General features: G+C 44.4%; 1 protein-coding gene and 1 long non-coding RNA gene across 2 annotated transcripts in view; one reads left to right on the top strand and one right to left on the bottom strand.

The window, feature by feature from the left end:
- Positions 1-21: 21 nt before the first annotated feature.
- LOC310690082 lies at positions 22-13,900 on the top strand. The gene is made up of 3 exons (XR_014517877.1): positions 22-190; positions 9,881-10,042; positions 13,592-13,900. It is a non-coding gene; the product is annotated as an uncharacterized lncRNA (long non-coding RNA).
- A 4,162-nt stretch (positions 13,901-18,062) lies between these two features.
- Positions 18,063-22,183, bottom strand: part of LOC310690351 (collagen alpha-4(VI) chain-like) — a 95,717-nt gene continuing 91,596 nt past the window's right edge. The window contains exon 39 of the mRNA XM_083469110.1: positions 18,063-18,759. Coding sequence (XP_083325236.1) covers positions 18,587-18,759 — 173 coding nt within the window. The 3' untranslated portion in view covers positions 18,063-18,586. The remainder of the gene's footprint in view (positions 18,760-22,183) is intronic.

Here is a 22,183-nt window from a genome sequence, read left to right as displayed (position 1 = left end):
AGCAATGGTTGAAGGAGCTGGCTATGTTGAGGCTGGAAAAGAGGAGACTGAGAGGAGATCATCTTCAAATATCTCAAGGGCTGTCACATGGAAGATGTTTTCTCCTGCTCCATAGGGTGGGACCCCAAGCGATGGCTTCAAGTTACAAGAAAGGATATTCTGGCTAGACATCAGGAAGAACTTTCTGGTGGTAAGAGCAGTTTGACCGTGGAACGGTCTCCCTTGGGAAGTGGTGGACTCTCCTTCCTTGGAGGTTTTTAAGCAGAGATTGGATGGCCATCTGTCAAGGATGCTTTAGTTGAGATCCCACTATTTCTGGGGGTTGTACTAAATGACCCTTGAGGAAGCTGTGGCTGGATGGCTACTTGGGAGCCAGTTGAAGTTAAATCCTTCAAAGACAGAGGTCCTTCGGCTGGGTTGGGACAATATGGGATGGGGGGGCAACTCCCATCTCTTGTGGAGGCGCAATTAGTGCCAGCACTGTCTGTTAAGAGTTTGGGTGTAATCTCTGACACCTCCCTTTCTACAGAGGTGCAGATTGTAGCTATAACAAAGGCGGCATTTTTCCATCTCCGCCAAGCTAAGCAGTTGGCTCCTTATCTCTCTCACCCTGACCTAGCCACTGTGATCCACGCGACGGTCACCTCCAGATTGATTATTGTAACTCGCTCTACGTGGGGCTGCCCTTGAGACTGACTCAGAAACTCCAGCTGGTGCAGAATGCCGCGACGAGACTCCTTACGGGGTCCTTGCTGTGAGATCAGATTCACCCAGTGCTATACCATCGGCACTGGCTCCCGGTGGAGTACAGGACCAGGTTTAAGGTGCTGGTTTTAACCTTTGAAGCCCTATACAGCCTAGGACCCTTGTACCTAAGGGACCGCCTCTCCTGGTATGTCCCACAGAGGACCTTACGGTCTTCAAATAAAAACATCTTGGAGATCCCGGGCCACAGGGAGGTTAGGCTGGATTCAACCAGAGCCAGGGCTTTTTTGGCCGTGGCCCTGATCTGGTGGAACGCTCTGTCACAAGAGACTAGGGCCCTGCGGGACTTGACATCTTTCCGCAGGGCCTGCAAGACAGAGCTGTTCCACCAGGCCTTTGGCCAAGACACAGTCTGACCCCCTCTCTCCTTCTGCAATCTTCATAGAACTCTAGCCCAATGGTTGCCATTAATTTGATTCTGAACTGATTTTAGAATGTATGTCAATTAATTGACTTTGATTTTATTTAAACTGCGCTATTTTTACTGCTGTTAGCCGCTCTGAGCCCAGCTTTGGCTGGGGAGGGCAGGATATAAATATATTATTATTATTATTATTATTATTATTATTATTATTATTATCATCATCATCATCTTCTTCTTCCAACTCTACAATTCTATGATTCTATGGTACACGACCACTTCATGGACAGCTGCTAATGAGAATTAGAGTCACTGTTCCACTGTGGATTCTTCAATGTATAACAAACATGGTTTATGCAGAATGTCAGCTGCGTCCCATTGCTGACAGAGGGGGAGAGCTTGGAGAGACAGGAGGAGGTAATTAGACAGGAATGCGGAACAAGGGAGGAGCAGCCAAGTTGCAGTAGAAGCCTGAGTTCCGAGAACAAGGAGAAGGGGGGGGCAGTTCCAGGGAGAAGACACAGACTGAGTCCGAGTTGAAGCTCGGACTCAGTGGGAGGGCCACTGGAAAAAGCCCATACCATGAGGCACAGACGAGCAAGAATTAATGAGAGGCGTGAACAGGACAGGAAGTGTAAGTGGGAAGAGGAAGGGGCAGAACTCAGACTCGGCAACAGCTAATTTGGAAGCAGACGCTGAGTGACTGAGCTCCAGTGTGATTAACAATAATAATAATTTATTATTTATACCCCGCCCATCTGGCTGGGTTTCCCCGGCCACTCTGGGCGGCTTTCAACAGAATATTAAAATACAATAATCTATTAAACATTAAAAGCTTTCCTAAACAGGGCTGCCTTCAGATGTCTTTTAAAAGTCTAGTAGTTGTTTTTGACATCTGGTGGGAGGGCGTTCCACAGGGCGGGTGCCACTACCGAGAAGGCCCTCTGCCTAGTTCCCTGTAACTTGGCTTCTTGCAGTGAGGGAACCGCCAGAAGGCCCTCGGTGCTGGACCTCAGTGTCCGGGCAGAACGATGGGGGTGGAGATGCTCCTTCAGGTATACTTGACCGAGGCCATTTTGTGTGTTTGGAGCAATAAACCTGAATTAATTGCTGCTGGAGTGGTCTCGCTTCTGTGGGAGAGACCCAACAACTACACAGAACGATGAAGTGAGCAGAAGGTCTTAGAAACCTAGATAGAAATACAGTAGTATGAAGAGTATGATACTGTCTGTATTATTCTTAGTTTTTCTGGCGCAATGGAATGCTCAGAACATTTGTCATGTGAGCAACGAAAGACGTGGTAATGTCTGAAAAACCTCTATTTGTTTTTCAGTGCTGTTAATGAGATTTGCCGTCTTACAGGGCCTCGTTTTTCAGTTCAATTTATTTTATTTTATTTTTTCTGGTGAATTTCTTACTTCTGCTTTAAAGCAGATGGCTTGGCATGACTTTAATTCGCTTTGCTTATGGTATTAAGCACCATGAGCCAAGCTACGGTATGTTCTTGGACATCCTGAAATGCGTTTTGGAGAATGAGGTTATATTAGTGACTTGAGGTAAAGTATAAGCAAGAGAGACAGTGATAAATGCTCCTTGGCTTTGTCTTCCTTTGAACATTTCCAAAATGTATTCTCAATCCTTATTTTTCATTATACAGTGGTACCTCGGGTTAAGTACTTAATTCGTTCCGGAGGTCCGTACTTAACCTGAAACTGTTCTAAACCTGAAGCACCACTTTAGCTAATGGGGCCTCCTGCTGCTGCCGCACCGCCGGAGCACAATTTCTGTTCTCATCCTGAAGCAAAGTTCTTAACCTGAAGGAATATTTCTGGGTTAGCGATGTCTGTAACCTGAAGCGTATGTAACCTGAAGCGTATGTAACCTGAGGTACCACTGTACAGTAGAAGTCCAGAATTAGCAGGGCAGGCAAGGAGTGTGTTATATATTGAAAGAAAATTACCTCAAAATACAACATAGATTGTATTTAACACCTGAAAGAATAGCAAAAATGAATAAAAATTGTAGCGATGTCTGCTGGCGATGCAACACTGGAAAAGGTACTATGATACATATATGGTGGAATTGTTTAAACATCAAACAATTTTGGGAAACAATGTATAATGAAATGAAAAAAATGTTCAGATATTCATTTAGGAAAACACCAGAAGGTTTTCTATTGGGAATAGTACCAGGAAGTCTAAAAGAAGAAGACAAGACATTATATTCATACGCAACAGTAGCCGCAAGGCTATTGATTGCGAAAAATTGGAAAAGTGGTATTATACCGACAAAAATAGAGTGGCTTGCCAAATTATTGGAGTACTACAATATATCCAAAGCTGTTATCTGGCTCTGCTCAATGACCCACCCCTGCATCATGGTGTTCACCTTCTGGTGCCGAATATATCGGTCTTTTTGCCTCTGTGCTTTTATGTTTGTACATACTTTATGGGCTAATAGCCGTAAATAAATAAATAAATAAATAAATAAATAAATAAATAAATATCCAAAACAATGGGAGAAATTGGAAGGATCTCAAAAGAGAAGATAGACAAGGACTGGAAGGTGTTTAAAGGATACTTGCAAAACCATATTGAAAAATCAGAACTCCTATTAGAATAAAAAAGTTCCGTTTTAAATACTGGAATACTAAATAAGATGGATAACAATGTGTAATAGAAAAAGAAGCATGAAATTAGGTTAAAGGTGTGTGAAAGAAAGTAATAGAAGTGGAAAGAAATTGAAATTGAGTAGATTGGAAGTCTAACACAAAGGATGGTGATGGGAAAAGGAATTATCTGTGGGATTGAGTGTAGGTATGTTTTTTAAGGATTGTATGAAATGTATGTTTGTATATTCACAATATGTGTGTATTAATGCTGAATTATTTTAACAATTAAAACTTTTCAAAAAGGGGGGGGGGCAGCCAAGTAGGATGCAAGCCACACATGGTAAACATGGCTTCAGTCAGAAGAGGTCTGTAGGAAACTCATGCTGTGCAACTCCATTATATTTTATTAAGTTTCAGTATTTTTGAAATATACAATCAAAACCCAATTTCTTCTTTTCTCTAATTTTTGTTGACTTCCCACCCTGTTTTCCATGGAGCTGTTGATTCTCCCTTTCTGTTGCACCCTATCTTCTATCTTCAAAATCATAACCATGATAATATAATCCAATTACTTCCTTTGCTCATCGCTCAAATCCTGCTCATGAGTTCGTCATACTATAATATTTCTTTATTTTTTAATGATGTTCAATTTTATGCATTTCAAAAAATTTAAAATCATTTTAACATCTCAAAACTTGACTTCCTTCCTCCTCTTTCTGCAGTTCTTTACATTTTTATATTTTCTGCATATTCCAAATATTTAATTTACTCATTTATTCATCTACTTTAAATATATACTCTTATAAACTGCAGGCTATTACAATAATCCTACCAATGTTCTTATCTGTTTACAGGTTTTTTGTGTGTAAATAGTCAATAAACCATTTCCATTCTTTTATAAAAAGTTTGTTATCTTGATTTCTTTTTTTTCTGGTAGGTTTCACCATTTCTGCATATTCCATAGGTTTTTGTATCCATCCTTCTTTCGCTGGGACTTCTTCTTCTTTCCCTTTTTGGGCAAGTAACATTCTTGCCACTGCAGTTGCATACATGAATAAATTTCTATATAGTTTGGGTAGTTCTGTCCCCATAATTCCCAATTCTGGCTTCTCTTTAGATCGTATAAATCTTTGGCCCATTTACTATAATATTTCTTTAAGTAGTCTGAAAAAGGCAACCATTCTTCCATAAAACGTTCAGCATTGTTGTTGTTTAGTCGTTTAGTCTTGTCCGACTCTTTGAGGCCCCATGGACCAGAGCACGCCAGGCACTCCTCTCTTCCACTGCCTCCCGCAGTTTGGTCAAACTCATGCTGGTAGCTTCGAGAACACTATCCAACTATCTCGTCCTCTGTCGCCCCCTTCTCCTTGTGCCCTCCATCTTTCCCAACATCAGGGTCTTTTCCAGGGAGTCTTCTCTTCTCATGAGGTGGCCAAAGTATTGGAGCCTCAGCTTCAGGATCTGTCCTTCCAGTGAGCACTCAGGGCTGATCTCCTTAAGAATGGATCGGTTTGATCTTCTTGCAGTCCATGGGACTCTCAAGAGTCTCCTCCAGCACCAGAATTCAAAAGCATCAATTCTTTGGCGATCAGCCTTCTTTATGGTCCAGCTCTCACTTCCATACATCACTACTGGGAAAATCAGCCGGGAGTCATTGTCATTATAAGAAAACAAGGGAGGCATTTGTGATGAGTTCTGGTACCTCTTTTCTTTTTTGCAAAAATAGGACCAGATGTTCCTATTTTCATCGGAGAAATCAGATCTTCCATACCAACACAAGAAGGGTCGGGGAGTGAGACAGCAAGGACACAAGGTCTCCTCACAAAACAAAAATGTCTGAAATGGGTTCTTGGAAAGGCATGCTGTTCTCTTAAATCCTTGAAGAAGGTGACATTGGTTGAGCGATGCACTAATTGTTCTTTCAGAAGAATCCTCTCTGGCCTGCTAAAACAGTTTTTGAATGCAGCAAATATGCTAAAAGAAAACATCATCATTTGCTGGTCAACAACGCCATAAAGCAATCCTTTGTTTGAACTGGACAACCACACAAATTATTTGTTTATCAAGATTTTCTGTTTAAATTTTTTCTTTCAACGCGTTCCTGAAAACTTTCTGTATTGTCTCACACAATCTTCAAGTCCTGAGGCGGTGAAATACTGACCCAGGCCACTTGTCAGTATATTGAAGCATCCAATTTTGAATAGTTACTTCTTTAGCTGCTTCTGGCTGAGCACACGGAAGTTCATTCATTTTGCAATGCAAGGCCTGATCAAAAGGCTGTTTTGCTGCTGCCTGAGGCTTCCTGCCATTGTCGGTATGCATACTGTTGGTACGTTCCCAAAATCCATCCATCGGTGATCATCAAGTGTTATCAGAAATCAAATGGCGAAATGTTTTCTGCTCGTTGTGGCAAAGTTCTCCCCCAGATTACCCCGGACATCTGCTGAACAACTGTATTATCAAAGGTTTTCATTCATCCCAACAGGTGGCTTTCAGTTACTTACATATGGATCAGTATTGCAGGAATGGTTTTGTTAGATGCTGCAGGAACATCTTCCAAGTTTCTTTTCCTCCCTGTTTATAGTCACAATGAGTTCAGTCTCAACTTCATTTGATGTAGGACTCCTCTTCAATTTGTTACGCTTTACACTGCAAGAAATATTTGCTTTCCATCCTGTGTCTATTGAAAGACCACAAACTTGCCTGATGAAAACTGAAGAAAACGACTAGGAACAAGAAACTTTGGAATAATAACTACATTTCCCCCTCCCCTCTGCAACTACTTTAAGCTTTCATTAGCAAATTATTATTATTATTATTATTATTATTATTATTATTATTATTATTATTATTTATACCCCGCCCTCCCCAGCCAAGCCTGGGCTCAGGGCAGCTAACACCAGGTATAAAAACAATTGATTAAAATACAACTTAAAAACAGGATTAAAATACAACATTCCCAATGTGATCCCAATGTGACCAGCTGTCATTGGGTATTTTGCATCCAGCAGCATGGAGACTTTAAGTTCTTAAATCTAGCTGTGTGATGTATTGGCAAGTCTAACCTGACACATTTCAGCATTCGTCTTGTCCTGCCCCTTTGTAGGTAAACCTAATCCAGACATATATTCAGTGTAGATCCTTATTATCTACAGCTTTCAATATCTAACTCCTTGTTATATTTCAAAACCACATGGATAAAGACCATCAGGCCCAGATCCCCCTGGTTAACTTTCCAAACTTTGATCCTAAGTGTAACATAAGCACAAGTTTCATACATCTGCAAACACTTCCCTGAACTGAAAGCATCTTCATAATGTTTATGCAAGAATACAAATTTCTTAATAGATATCTTGGATTCCAGTACTTGTCAAACTGGCAGCTGGCCTTTTCCAACACAGATTGACAACCCCATAGCAGAAATGTGTGTTTGCTTGAAGCAATGGATGACTTCAGACATCATGCAAGTCTAGAGACACCTCCAGATGTTGTTGGACTCCAAGCCCCATTAGCCTGAGCAAGCATGGCCAGAGGTCAGAGGTGATGGGATTTGTAGTCCAGCAGAAGACCACAGGTTGACTACAGGAGCTAGCTGAGCCTTATCCTGGACTTGCATGTTTCCCACCCAGCATGCAGCCAAGGAAAACATTTGGGGAAATTTTGCTTCCTCTTTCTGGAGAATTTATATACTAATATATTTCCTCGCACACAAGGGTAAGATTTACAGAATGATCCAATGAGTCAATTGGGTGCATACTTCTCAAACATCTGGGGAATAGTTCGACATATCTTTCGAACTGGTCACAAGATGTTCACATAGCAGGGACAATCCATTTTCTGAATATTTGGTTTCTGGAGATGGATTGGCCCATGAGATTTGTGGCTATCTCCACAAACGAGCCGAATAAAATAGGCTTCTTTTGACAGAAACCCAGGAAAAGGAAAAGTGCCATTTGTCTGGGCTTTGTGAAGCGTGAAGCCCAATTCTTTAAGCAATTGCCCTGATGTGAAACAGAGCAGGCCTAGGCATGCAAAAACGCTTAGCTCACACTGACAGGTACTACACATATTGCCAACTTCACTTTGTGTATGTTTTGGCTTGGGTCCTTAGATATTTTAAATTTCCCATCCCACCTTATGCGGCAGTCCTGTGCACCTCTTCCAAAAAAACCTTCTCTGGGTGGGTGGGGGGAACTCTCTTCAACAATGTGGGATGGAATATCATCCAGAACTGGTCCTGGAACCTGAGATAAGTTCACTTAAGGACATTACTCGAGAGCCTGTCCACCCCATACCATTTTGAAAGGCTTTTTTTCCTGAGGAATGCAGGTGGGAGGAAGGAATGGGAAACTTTCCTCGCATGAACTTCCTTAAGGATCCAAGCTATAATGCATTTGACTTAAAAACACACAAACACACACATCGCCACATTGCAGTCACAACTGGAAATAGATTTGCTTCGGTTCCCAGAGTTTTCTTTAGTACTTAAGCCACTAAGTGTTGGTGGTGTTTTAAATGGGACTTGTTAGGAGACGGCTATTGACAACGGGTGATGCAGGGGGAAAATGTTCAATCATTTTCTGGCCACATTGCTCTAATATTTGGGGGCGCGGGTTGGGAAGATGATGGGAGTAGAAAGACAGGCAAGGGTGTTGGGCTTCTCTGTTGACTTGTGTATATAATATCAACATTTTAATTGAAGGATAAAGATAAAGGTAAAGGGACCCCTGACCATGAGGTCCAGTCGTGGCCGATTCTGGGGTTGCGGCGCTCATCTTGCTTTATTGGCCGAGGGAGCTGGTATACAGCTTCCGGGTCATGTGGCCAGCATGACAAAGCCGCTTCTGGCGAATGAGAGTAGTGCATGGAAACGCCGTTTACCTTCCCGCCGGAGTGGTACCTATTTATCTACTTGCACTTTGATGTGCTTTCAAACTGCTAGGTTGGCAGGAGCAGGAACTGAGCAACGGGAGCTCACCCCGTTGCAGGGATTCAAACTGCCGACCTTCTGATTGGCAAGTCCTAGACTCTGTGGTTTAGGATATATTACTTGATAGGACACAAGTTGATGCACATGTGACCTAGCAAGTATGTATTTACCCATTGTCGTTTGGGAAAGCTTTGCAAGTTGTTCTATAAATGTATCTATCTATATATATATTGGGGGGGGGGAGAGAAAGAGAAAGGGAGAGTATAAGAGCAGAGTCACCCACAAGACAAAATTCAAGCAATCCTGCCCTACTCTGCTGCCCAAATTGGATTTCCTAAATGATCAAGCAAAGGAGGAGACCCTCCTTGTCCTATTCAGCACCAAAAACAGTTGCTGCTACTTACCAAGAGGAAAAAGAAGATGCTACTCAGGTCAAAACCCATTCAGAGGATCTCAGGAGCAGTGGAAGCCTCTGTAGAAACGATTTGCCCCAAAAGGCTCTTCCCCATTGAAACGGGATGCATTTTTAAACTTCTCCAGAGCACTTTGCTCTTCTCCCAAGATGACCTTTCCTGGTCTTTTCTTCCCTGCTACCTAACCTTTCCCTTCTCCAGCCTGTCTTCTTTGCTGATTCCACCACAAGAGAGGAGAAGAGTGAGCCCACCCTTGCCTTGGGAGAATCTCTTACTAACCTGATTTGCTCTTTGGGAATCAATCCAGTCCTATAAATTCCTTAGCCAGCAGCGGTAGAAGATGGTCCTGGTGTTTTGTAGATTGTGTAGAGTTGGGGCGTGAGGGGTGAATCAGCGTTCTGACCTAACTCCTTCAGGTGTGGGGCTTCCCCCCTCCCCAGTACTGTTTTAGCTGGCAAAGCCATGCCCATTGGCAAGGGCTCTGCAAGGACAATCTGGAGATGGATCTGAACTGCTGGTGAACCTTTCGCTGGTTGCCGCTGAGATGCCGGAGTTCCAGTGGGAATGATCTATCAAGTGATTTTCCTGGCCTCGCTTGTCCACCATTCTTGGCCAAAGAACGCGGAGAAAATTAGCTGAATAGTTACTACCTGGAGCGGTTTTGGGGCTGGGGGGGCGGGGGTGGACAGGATGTATAAATATGATACATCCCTCTGGGGCTTACTGGAAAATGAACACTATGCCCAAGTATTGACTTTCATCGTCGTCATAATTCTAACAGTATTTATTATCATTTCCAGCTATAATAGTGAGAATGTGCCGTTTTACAAGGAGGTTTTGCATCTCACTGTTACTACCTGCATCCTGCCGTCGGATCAGCAGCCAAAGCAGGAATGGGGAACCTGTGACCTTCCATCAACTCCAATTCCCATCAACCTCAGCCAGCAGAAGCCCATGATCAGGTATGATGAAAGTCGTAGTTCAACATCTGAAGGGCTGTTCCCAGCCCTATTACAAAACTTGGGTGCTATCCCCCACTTTCTGCCAAGCCGCAGCAAGATTCCAGGGGGTTCCAGGGTCTGTGTTCCTTAGGAGACATGGCAGAGACTGTTGCGTGGTGAGTTCCCACCTCCCCCAGTGGACATAGAATCATAGAATCATAGAATCATAGAATCATAGAATCATAGAATCATAGAATCATAGAATCATAGAATCATAGAGTTGGAAGAGACCACAAGGGCCATCAAGTCCAACCCCCTGCCAAGCAGGAAACACCATCAGAGCACTCCTGACATATGGTTGTCAAGCCTCTGCTTAAAGACCTCCAGAGAAGGAGACTCCACCACACTCCTTGGCAGCAAATTCCACTGTCGAACAGCTCTTACTGTCAGGAAGTTCTTCCTAATGTTTAGGTGGAATCTTCTTTCTTGTAGTTTGGATCCATTGCTCCGTGTCCGCTTCTCTGGACCAGCAGAAAACAACCTTTCTCCCTCCTCTATGTGACATCCTTTTATATATTTGAACATGGCTATCATATCACCCCTTAACCTTCTCTTCTCCAGGCTAAACATGCCCAGCTCCCTTAGCCGTTCCTCATAAGGCATCGTTTCCAGGCCTTTGACCATTTTGGTTGCCCTCCTCTGGACACGTTCCAGTTTGTCAGTGTCCTTCTTGAATTGTGGTGCCCAGAACTGGACACAGTACTCCAGGTGAGGTCTGACCAGAGCAGAATACAGTGGCACTATTACTTCCCTTGATCTAGATGCTATGCTCCTGTTGATGCAGCCCAGAATTGCATTGGCTTTTTTAGCTGCCGCGTCACACTGTTGGCTCATGTCAAGTTTGTGGTCAACCAAGACTCCTAGATCCTTTTCACATGTACTGCTCTCAAGCCAGGTGTCACCCATCTTGTATTTGTGCCTCTCATTTTTTTTGCCCAAGTGCAATACTTTACATTTCTCCCTGTTAAAATTCATCTTGTTTGCTTTTGCCCAGTTCTCTAATCTGTCAAGGTCGTTTTGAAGTGTGATCCTGTCCTCTGGGGTGTTAGCCACCCCTCCCAGTTTGGTGTCATCTGCAAATTTGATCAGGATGCCCTTGAGTCCATCATCCAAGTCGTTGATAAAGATGTTGAATAAGACCGGGCCCAAGACAGAACCCTGTGGCACCCCACTAGTCACTCTTCTCCAGGATGAAGAGGAACCATTGATGAGCACCCTTTGGGTTCGGTCAGTCAGCCAGTTACAAATCCACTGAGTGGTAGCATAGTCAAGACCGCATTTTACCAGCTTCTTTACAAGAATATCATGGGGCACCTTGTCAAATGCCTTGCTGAAATCAAGGTAGGCTACATCCACTGCGTTCCCTTCATCTACCAGGCTTGTAATTCTGTCAAAAAACGAGATCAGGTTAGTCTGACATGACTTATTTTTCAGAAATCCATGCTGACTGTTGGTGATCACAGCATTCCTTTCTAGGTGCTCACAGACTGTTTGCTTAATGATCTGCTCCAGAATCTTCCCTGGTATTGATGTCAGACTGACTGGGCGGTAATTATTTGGGTCCTCTCTTTTCCCCTTTTTGAAAATAGGGACAACATTTGCCCTCCTCCAGTCTGCCGGGACTTCGCCTGTTCTCCAGGAATTCTCAAAGATGACTGCCAGTGGTTCTGAGATCACATCTGCCAGTTCTTTTAATACTCTTGGATGCAGTTCATCTGGCCCTGGAGACTTGAATACATCTAAACTAGCCAAGTATTCTTGTACTATCTCCTTAGTTATTCTGGGCTGTGTTTCCTCTGCTGAATCATTTGCTCCAAATTCTTCAGGTCGGGCATTGTTTTCTTTATCGGAGAAGACTGAGGCAAAGAAGGCATTGAGGAGTTCAGCCCTTTCTGTGTCCCCTGTTTGCATTTCACCATCTTCTCCTCTGAGTGACCCCACTGTTTCTTTGTTCTTCCTTTTGCTACGAACATACCCATAAAAGCCTTTTTTGTTGCTTTTAACCTCTCTAGCAAGCCTGAGTTCATTCTGTGCTTTAGCTTTTCTGACTTTGTGTCTACACGTGCTGGCTATTTGTTTGAATTCCTCTTTGGTGGTTTCCCCCCTTTTCCATTTTTTGTACACATCCTTTTTTAATCTTAACTCAGTTAAAAGTTCTTTAGATAGCCACCCTGGCTTCTTTAAGCACCTTCCATGTTTCCGTCTCATTGGTATTGCCTGACATTGTGCTTTTACTATCTCCCTCTTAACAAACTCCCAGCCATCATGAACTCCCTTTCCTTTTAGTATTGCTGTCCATGGGATCTCACCCAGCACTTCCCTAAGTTTTATGAAGTCGGCTTTCTTAAAGTCAAGAAATTGAGTCCTAGTATGCTTGGCTGCTCCTTTCCGCTGTATAGTAAACTTCAGAAGAGCATGATCACTCGCGCCTAATGATCCTTCCACTTCTACCCCACTAACCAGGTCATCAACATTGGTTAGGACCAGATCTAAAATGGCTGTTCCTCTTGTTGCTTCTCTCACTTTCTGGACAATGAAGTTGTCTGCAAGGCCAGTGAGGAATCTGTTTGACCTTATGCTCTTGGCTGAGTTTGACATCCAACAAATATCCGGGTAATTGAAGTCCCCCATTACTACTATCTCCCTTCCTTTTGCATGCTTGGCCATCTGTTCCAGGAAGGCATCATCTATGTCCTCCGTTTGGCTTGGGGATCTATAGTAAACTCCCACAATGAGGTCTCTGTTATTCTTCTCTCCCTTAATTTTGACCCAAATGCTCTCACTTTGGCTTTGAGGTTCTAAATCTTGGATTTCTTCACAGGTATACACATCCCTGACATATAACGCCACTCCTCCTCCTTTCTTGTTTGACATATGACACAATTATTAAGGTTAATGGGCTAAATAAGGCAACAACTTTATTGGTTACAGGTGATGAGTGGTATTGGCTTAGGCATTGGTCCTAACCAACTATATCCGGCTTCAGCCCGTCCGCTTGAAGTCCAGGAAGGATTAACCACCAGTAGGAGGAGTCCTGCTGATGCACATCTACTAGGCTTTGGACAGGGCCACGCCCCCCAGAATCCTTTCTTGGATTACCCTTCAATATGCGGGGCAGGTGATGGCGCTACCTCCCCTCTTCCATCTACAGAGCAATACCAATGCCAATACCCAGAAAGTTGTGATGATTTGCTACAAGGTAGGTGAAAACCAAGTGGCTGGTGCCAATTTGCCAAGTGGAAAAATTCCTACCAGACCCCTCAACGGCGGCCAACCAAGGTCAAGGAATGAAAACCTTAAAGGGCGGAAGGGTGGGAAACAGGAGCAGCTGATAGGCAGGAAAAGAGGGAGATCCCCAGCCGTACCTGTGTTAAATAGGGCAGGCCACGTCCCCAGAGCCAGCCGATTGGCTTGCCAGGGGGTGACACGGCCGGGGATTCCCCCAATTGCGCGGGGTGGGGCCGTGACGCCCGCAATCCCACCTTCTCTGCAATCCCACCTCCTCTGCAGGGCAGAAGTGGCTTTGTAGCTTTGAGAAGAATGGTTTATTCACCTGTTTACACCTTCAGTCTGCATGGAGAAAGTCCAGACCTTACAACATGGTCATTTCATGCGGGACTTGTTCTCCACAGCAGTGCAGCTGGAGTCTGAGGCATCTTTCCCAGCCAGCCTTTAGCCAGCCTGCCCAAGATGGATGGCAGCCTTTCTTCTTCCTTCCTCTTCCCAGAACACCTTACTAAAAAAAACCCTCTCTTTTCCTGCCTCCTCACTCCCAGTTACCCTGGCAACCTTCCAAAACCCCAGTCTCTGTGTTTTGTTTTGTTTTGTTTTGTTTTGTTTTGTTTTGTTTTGTTTTGTTTTGTTTTACACCAGACCGAAGTGGTGAGAGCGTCAAATCCTAACCACTAGACCACCAGGGAGCGCCAAATCCTAACCACTAGACCACCAGGGAGCGCCAAATCCTAACCACTAGACCACCTGTTCAGGCCAAGGGGGTGGGGAGGACAGTTCTCTTGTACATCATGTTACGTTTGCTTCATGTTACGTTCTTTCAGGTTACGTCCCGCGGTGACCCGGAAGTACTGGAAAGGGTTACTTCCGGGTTTTGTCACTCGCGCATGCGCAGAAGTGCAAAAGGACGTCACGCGCATGCGCAGAAGCGGTGAATCACAACCCGCACGTGCGCAGATGCGCCGCTGCAGGTTGCGCTCTTTTCATGTTGCGAACAGGCCTCCAGAATGGATCCTGTTTGCAACCAGAGGTACCACTGTATTGGCCTGGCCATTCTGCCCAGGAATTCCTTTACAGCTTGTATTTCTCCCTTCGCATCTCAAGCCATCCAAATCCTACCATTAATTAATTTCTAGGGTTTAGGGGAGTGTCCCCTCCAATCAATAACACCAACAACCAGTACCAACCCCGGGTGGGGGCATATTTAGGGCAACAGCCTGTGGAACTGGGCTCAAGAAACACATGCCATGAGCTAACTAAACAACAGCAACAACAACAATTCATTACATATACCCCGCCCATCTGACCAGGCCTCCCCAGCCACTCTGGGCAGCTCCCAACAGAATATTAAAAACAAAATAAAACATTAAACATGAAAAACTTCCCTAAACAGGGCTGCCTTCAGATGTCTTCTAAAAGTCAGATAGTTGTTTATTTCCTTGACATATGATGGGAGGGCATTCCACAGGGCGGGCGCCACCACCGATAAGGCCCTCTGCCTAGTTCCCTGTAGCTTCACTTCTCACAGTGAGGAACAGCCAGAAGGCCCTCGGAGCTGGACCTCAGTCTCCGGGCTGAATGATGGGGGTGGAGATGCTCCTTCAGGTATACTGGGCCAAGGCCGTTTAGGGCTTTACAGGTCAGCACCAACACTTTGAATTGTGCCCGGAAACATACTGGGAGCCAATGTAGGTTTTTCAGGACCGGTGTTATATGATCTTGGCGGCCTCTCCCAGTCACCAATCTTGCTGCTGCATTCTGAATTAATTGTAGTTTCCAGATCACCTTCAAAGGTAGCCCCACGTAGAGCTCATGGCTATAGTCCAAGCAGGAGATAACCAGAGCATGCACCACTATGGCAAGACAGTCTGCAGGCAGGTAGGGTCTCAGCCAGCATACCAGATGGAGCGACTCACCTACTCAATAGATGAAACAAATATTACAAATATTGGCCACACTGATTAGCGCTGGAAGATTAAGATGGTGGGTGTGGTGATTGTAATCTGATCCTGCCATCTCTAATTCATGCATGCCAATCAGGCATCAAAAAGTCATTCAAAATACGATGATCAAATGTTGAAGTAGTGCTAAGGCCATGGGTAGGCAAACTAAGGCCCGGGGGCCAGATCCGGCCCAATCGTCTTCTAAATTCGGCCCGCGGATGGTCCGGGAATCAGCGTGTTTTTGCATGAGTAGAACGTGTCCTTTTATTTAAAATGCACCTCTGGGTTATTTGTAGGGCATAGGAATTTGTTCATTTTTCTTTTCTTTTCAAAATATAGTCTGCCCCCCCCCAAAGGTCTGAGGGACAGTGGACTGGCCCCCTGCTGAAAAAGTTTGCTGACCCCAGGCTAAGACCTTCCATGCCTGAGCAGCCATGGTTTTCCCCGCAGAATCCCCAGGATCTGTAGTTTGTTAAGGGTGCTGAGATGTTCTCCCATATCAAAACCTCTCAGGAATCCAGGGAAAGAGGAATTGATTCTTATACCACTCTGGGAATTGTAGCTCTGTGGCTACCATACCTTCTAACACCTCTCAACACCCTGAACAAACTACAGCTCCCAGGATTCTTTGGGAGAAGACTCCACTGTTTAAAGTGGTATGGTGCCATTTTAAATGTATAATGCAGACAGGTTTGGTTTCAATGAGATTTATGCAGCCCAGCTGAGTGTAGGACTACAGCCATGGTTCACGACATGCCTTTTACTGGGATATGTTTATTTTATTTTGTCCTGGGCGTCTGTAAGATATAGCATATGGGAAAGCCATTTCGGATCCTTTTGAGAAACCCAATAGCTGGGCTTCTATACACTCCAGACAGTTAGATTTATGAGCTTAAGGAGCATAAAGAAGAATATGAAAAAATGCAGGAATGTAGCATGCTGTAAAATTCTTTATAGGCATCCACTAGAGATGGTTTGCAGAGTTCGCTCATGGCTTCTCCATCAAGACTTTCTGTGTTTATTTGTACTACTAATATCAAATTCACTCAGACAGGTTTCAATTTAAAGCAGGCTGTGTTCCGGCGTTGTGACTCATGTCTACAGCCTCTTGCCCCTGAGTGGACTAATAGGAAAAGAAGGGATTGGGTCAGAAAGTGTTCCCATCAATTATTTTGGTTAATTTTAAACAAACCAATGCCCCCATTTTCATTTCATCCAGCCACGCCTTACAAGAGGGACTTTAGGGACGCGGGTGGTGCTGTGGTCTAAGCCACTGAGCCTCTTGGGCTTGCCAATCAGAAGGTCGGCAGTTCGAATCCCAGCAACAGAATGAACTCCCATTGCTCAGTCCCAGCTCCTGCCAACCTAGCAATTCGAAAGCATGCCAGTGCAAATAGATAAGCAGGTAGTGCTGTGGCAAGAAGGTAAACACCATTTCCGTGTGCTCTGGCACTCGTTATGGTGCCCTGTTGCGCCAGAAACACTTTAGTCATGCCGGCCACATGACCTGGAAAGCTGTCTGTGGACAAACGTTGTCTCCCTCAGCCTGAAAGCGAGATGAACGCCACAACCCCATAGTCGCCTTTGACTGGACTTAATCGTCCAGGGGTCCTTTACCTTTGCCTTTTACAAGAGGGACTGTGTGAGGTGATATTTAGTAATATACAACAACACAAAGGCATAAAGTTTTTAGATATGCTGTAAGCTGCCCAGAGTGGCTGGGAAAACCCAGCCAGATGGGTGGGGTATGTATGTATGTATGTATGTACAGTGTGTGTGTGTATGTATGTATGTATGTATGTATGTATGTATGTATAAAGGTTTACAATGTCCCCATGGTATGGCATAGGGCAGGGATTCCTTCAGCAGCGGCCAGGCAGACTGATATGGGAGTCGTAGTCCAACCAAAGTTTCAAGAATAAAAGCTGAGAAGGATTAGAAGAAACTTAATCAGCATTTTAAAAAAAGGTTGGTTTTTTTTAAAACAATGTTAAGCTGATTTACCATACTGGAGAAACTTGACATTTTTTCTTTGGAGATACATTTTTTCTTTATGTTAAAAGTTTGCCTAGTCCCTTTTTTATCAACTGCTGGTATCCAAGGCAGTGAAAACAAATATTAAAACAGCAGTTAGACACCCAAAACAGGTAAAAAATTAGAGAAGCACACCCTCCTGTTTCATTGAATGTACCCATTGGATTTTTAATAATACTCAGATAATACTAAGGTGTGTGGGTTCACAATAGGTGTGCTGCATTATATTGCTTTTTCATATATTTTGTGTTGATTCTGAAACTGAAACTTCAGTGGTTTTTTGGAAATAACACACCATTAAAAAGGACAATACAGTAGTACCTTTGTTTAAGAACAGCTTAGTTTATGAACAACTTGGATTAAGAACGCTGCTAACCCGGAAGTAGGTGTTTTGGTTTGTGAACTTTGCCTTGGAAGCAGAACATGTTTCGCCTCCTGTTGAGTGTGTTCCATTTGTAAACTGAGTCCCCTGCTGCTATGGGAAAGCATGCCTTGGTTTAAGAATGCTTTGGTTTAAGAACAGACTTCCGGAACGGATTGAGTTCATAAACCAAGGTACCACTGTAACCTGCCAATGCAACCCTATAGCTGTTTATTCAGAAGAAAGTTCCACTGGGTTCAATGGAACATACTCCAAAATAAGTAAATTGCATATTTTATATGAAAAAGCAATGTGGGCTTCATATTCATAACACGTTTTTTGGGAGGAACTGCTTTTATTCAAATACAGTGTGTTTATTTCAGACAACAACAAAAAGCTGGACTAAGAAGAATCAGTTGCATGAAACATTTATTACCACAATTTTGTAATTTTACACCTTGTGAAAAAACAGAACAGTTCTACTAGCCGTGACATTGTGTCAGTGGCAACCCAGAGCTCACTTTAAAATGTCTGAGGTATCGTTTGTCTCCTGTACAAGGTGCACATCTTGGTAATGAAATGATATCAAGTTTTAGTCTTTTTTTAAAAAATGTCCTCAGCTACAAAAAGCAGTTCCATAGTCAACGAAGAAATTACTTTAAGAGCTGTGCTATTAATTGATTATAGCAGGGGGGGGGGGACAAAACAGCCTAAGGAAACCAGAAGTTCTGGTGGACTAAATATGTCAAAATAAATCTGTTGTGTATTTAAGGTGCCACAAGAGACGCTGCTCTTATCAGATGCAAGCACAAAACTTTCTCTCTGCGCCACAAAATTTAAGACCTGTTTCATTTGATCTTGGGTATTCGTACTTGGGTTTATTCCACCTCTTTAGTGCATAACTAGACCCATTGTTCATGGCTGGCACTCTCCACGTTAGGATGAGTTGATGCATAAAGCTTCGCATTCTTCTCGAGTTTCAAATCTGTTGGCGTTTCCTCCACAGCCGCCATACCAGAACCGGGTGCAGATGTGCAGCTTTTTCTCAAAATACCACTTCAGAACGTAATTGTCACACTCGCCGTTGTCCATATCCACTATGCAAGCGTCTGAGGGGGGAACAGAAGGGTTTGCGGTTACCAATGTGAAAATGATGCATGCTCCTTTTACAAATAGAATCATAGAAATGCAAAGTTGGAAGAGACCCCAAGCCCCCTGCAGTGCAGGAATCTCTGTCAGTTTGCGTTTCTTGGTATAGAAAGTAATTGACAATAAAAATAATAAATAATAAACTTTTGTTTGTATCCCACCCTCAGGGCGGCTAACATCAAATATAAACATTGATATAAAATCAAACAATAATTAAATCACCTCTTAAAAACAAGTCAGGATAAAATTAAAATCTGAATTAGATGGCTTTCCACAGGATTTGGGTTGGGAACAGTAAATGCTCATCAGGCCCAGCTGTGTACGCTGATCTTATATAGACCTGTGAGAATGCTGGGACGCCTCTTTCTTACTAGTTCTTATACAAAAAGGGAAGGGGAGCCAGGCTGAGCCCTGACCAAAGGCCTGGTATGTAGAGATCTTTTCTGTTCTGCTTAGTTCAAGAGGGTTCTGGAAGTTTCTGGAAACTTCTCTGTGTGAAAGAAGCTTTGTGAATCGTGCTTTGAAATGGAACTGTTATGTACTGAAGTTTTCACCCTGGGCCAGCAGGGGGATACTGTAGATAGTTTTCACTCAGGTCCACATATGCAAATAAGGGATTGAAAGTGACGTTCAGTGATTGGATAGTTACAGAAAATGGTTACTGTTGCATTGTAGTGAAGCTCTATACGGTGGTACCTCGGGTTAAAAACTTAATTCGTTCTGGCGGTCTGTTCTTAACTGAAACTGTTCTTAACCTGAAGCATCACTTTAGCTAATGGGGCTTCCTGCTGCCACTGCGCCGCTGCTGCACGGTTTCTGTTCTCATCCTGAAGCAAAGTTCTTAACCCGAGGTAATATTTCTGGGTTAGCGGAGTCTGTAACCTGAAGCGTATGTAACCCGAGGTACCACTGTATAAGCAGGCCGGCTGAACCCTTCAGTTCAGTTCTGTTCTGGCCTGTGAACAAACAAGAGCTGTTTGAAGAATCGCTGTGTCGTCTGATATGTTCACCCACAACTTAACAGGAACCTAAGCCAGTGATGTTGTTTTAAGAGAGACAAGATGTCTTCCGCTCAGTTGGTCCTGGTTAACAATCCTGCCACTATATTTTGAACCAATTGAAGTTTCTGAGTAGTCTTCAAAGGCAGAACCATGTACATCCCATTACAGTGGTCTAAATGAGACATTACCGGACCATGAATCACTATAGTACTTACTTTGCCAAACCTCTATTAGGCATTACAGAATAACTGTAGTCTCAAGGAAGGGCTCTGCCCCTTAGGGCCTATGAGCACTGTGGAGGACATGTGTTCCAAAGCATAAACACACCATAACAAAAGGCTTTAAATAATGAGATATATCATATAAAAGAGCTTTTGCGTGTTCCAAAAAGTTTTCACAAAGGAATCAGCATTAACAAGTCAAACTTCTTGCCATACTTTTTCTGCAATGTTTGAAGAGGGAGTTCACTCTGGCTTTAACCTCAAGACTCCGCTCCAATTCTATCAATATCTCCCGGCCCTTAAGGCCAGAAGGAAGCTGTTACATAGGAGTAGCAGAGGCCAGAACGTGATTTAGTGATTTCATCCTGTTCCCAGCCTATGACCTGCTTCATCTCTTTTCTAATCAGTTCACATCTTCAATTACCAACATCAAAATCACTTAAAGACTCCTGAGATCAGCAGAGGAGCCCCTACTGGTGGTCCTGCAGAAGCAACAACAACTTATATTTTAAAGAAATAAAAACTACTCAGATGTACAATACCTTTTTGATGCAAATTGGAAACCACTTATGTAAAAGAACTTCCTATCGAGCTGTTTCCCCCATAGACTTCAATGCATAGCTGTCAACTTACAGATTTGAAAATAAGGGACCAGCAGCCTCGAAAATAAGGGATCAGCAGCCAAAATAAGGGATTTTAGTCAACCAGCAGCCAAACGAAGCCTCAAGTGGTGGTTCCCACAGCGCAGCAACCCAGCAAAGAGGATGCAGCAAGGAAAACCACGTCACCTCTCCGCTGGGAAGCGCTGAGCAAAGGCGAGTCCCCAGGCAATGTGGCCGATTTGATCAGCACAAAGCATGCAAGCTCCACCCCGCAGTCGTTCTTAGACTGCTTATTGGGTGAGCAACGCAGCCAAGCTACACAGTTGGAGCCTCCCTCCTCCCTGGCCGGCAGGGAGGGAGGGAGAGTAGCTGCTTCCTTTGAAACCTGGGAAATTTAAGGGACATCATCAATAAGGGACAGCAGCGGGACACGGCGCTGGGATAAGGGACTTTCCCACCAAATAAGGGACAGTTGACAGCTATGCTTCAATGGCCCCAAATCAGTATAGAAAGTATAAGGAAGTCAAATGAGCTGTCAGCTGCAGGCTTCATTTTTGCAGGGAATGATAAACTCTTCTTAAATGTGTTGCTTAATGGATGGCCATGGATGCTTTAGCTGAGATTCCTAAGGGTCCTCTAGTCCAGGAGTTTGGACTAGACCAGTGTTTCCCAACCTTTTTTGGGCAACGGCACACCTGTTTAATGGAAAAAATCTCGCGGCACACCACCATTACAGCCCCGTGACGTCAGCGCGCAGCGTCACGCCGGGAGGGACGCACGAAAGTGAAAGTTTTTTCCCTCCCCCTTGCCGGGAACCTCCAAGCTTTGGGGGTGGGAGGAGGCAGCAGAGCGAGGGACTGAGGGACGGCGGCAACTGAGGCGGCGGCGGCTGTTGTGGTGGTGGCGGCGATAGCGGGCGGAGGAGGGGGCGGCGGCGGGGCTTGAGGAGCCGTCGCCGGGAGTTGCTGCTGCTGTTGTTGCTGCTGCTGCCCGGACATGCCGGCCTCCTCCTCCTCCGCTGTCTCGCGCTCCTCCCTTTTGCACGCGCTGCCCCGCCGTTCGGCACCACCACCGCGGAGCCGCCCCCGGCTCGACGCGGATCCTCGCCGCCGCCGCCTCTCACCGCCCGACTCGCCCGCCTCCCTCCCACGGCACACCAGCCAATGTCTCACGGCACACTAGTGTGCCGCGGAACACCGGTTGGGAAACACTGGACTAGACGACCCTTAGGGTCCTTTCCCACTCTACAGTTCTATTATTCTAATTGTCTCCAAGTCAGAAATATCCAAAGACAATTTCACTAACATAGGGCTAAAACCTCTGCTCAGAGCAGGACATGGTTGTTTAATGGCTCGGCTCCTGCCAGAAGGAGGCCAATTGATAGTTAATCCTGGTCTTCCCAAGGGACACTTTGATCTGAAGAAGACCCAGAAGCAGTGCTCCAATGTACTAAGAATTATAAACATCTCTTCGAGCTGGCAAAGACAAGCTCTTTTTGATTGTAGGCTGTTTTCACAGAAATGGCTTACCTCATCTTCAATTAAACACATGGGGTTTTAG

Source organism: Podarcis liolepis (assembly GCF_965112155.1).
Source record: "Podarcis liolepis genome assembly, chromosome: 12".
Taxonomy (NCBI): Eukaryota; Metazoa; Chordata; class Lepidosauria; order Squamata; family Lacertidae; genus Podarcis; species Podarcis liolepis.
The sequence above is the reverse complement of the archived record's forward strand: the minus strand, read 5'-3'. Positions and strand labels throughout refer to the sequence as shown.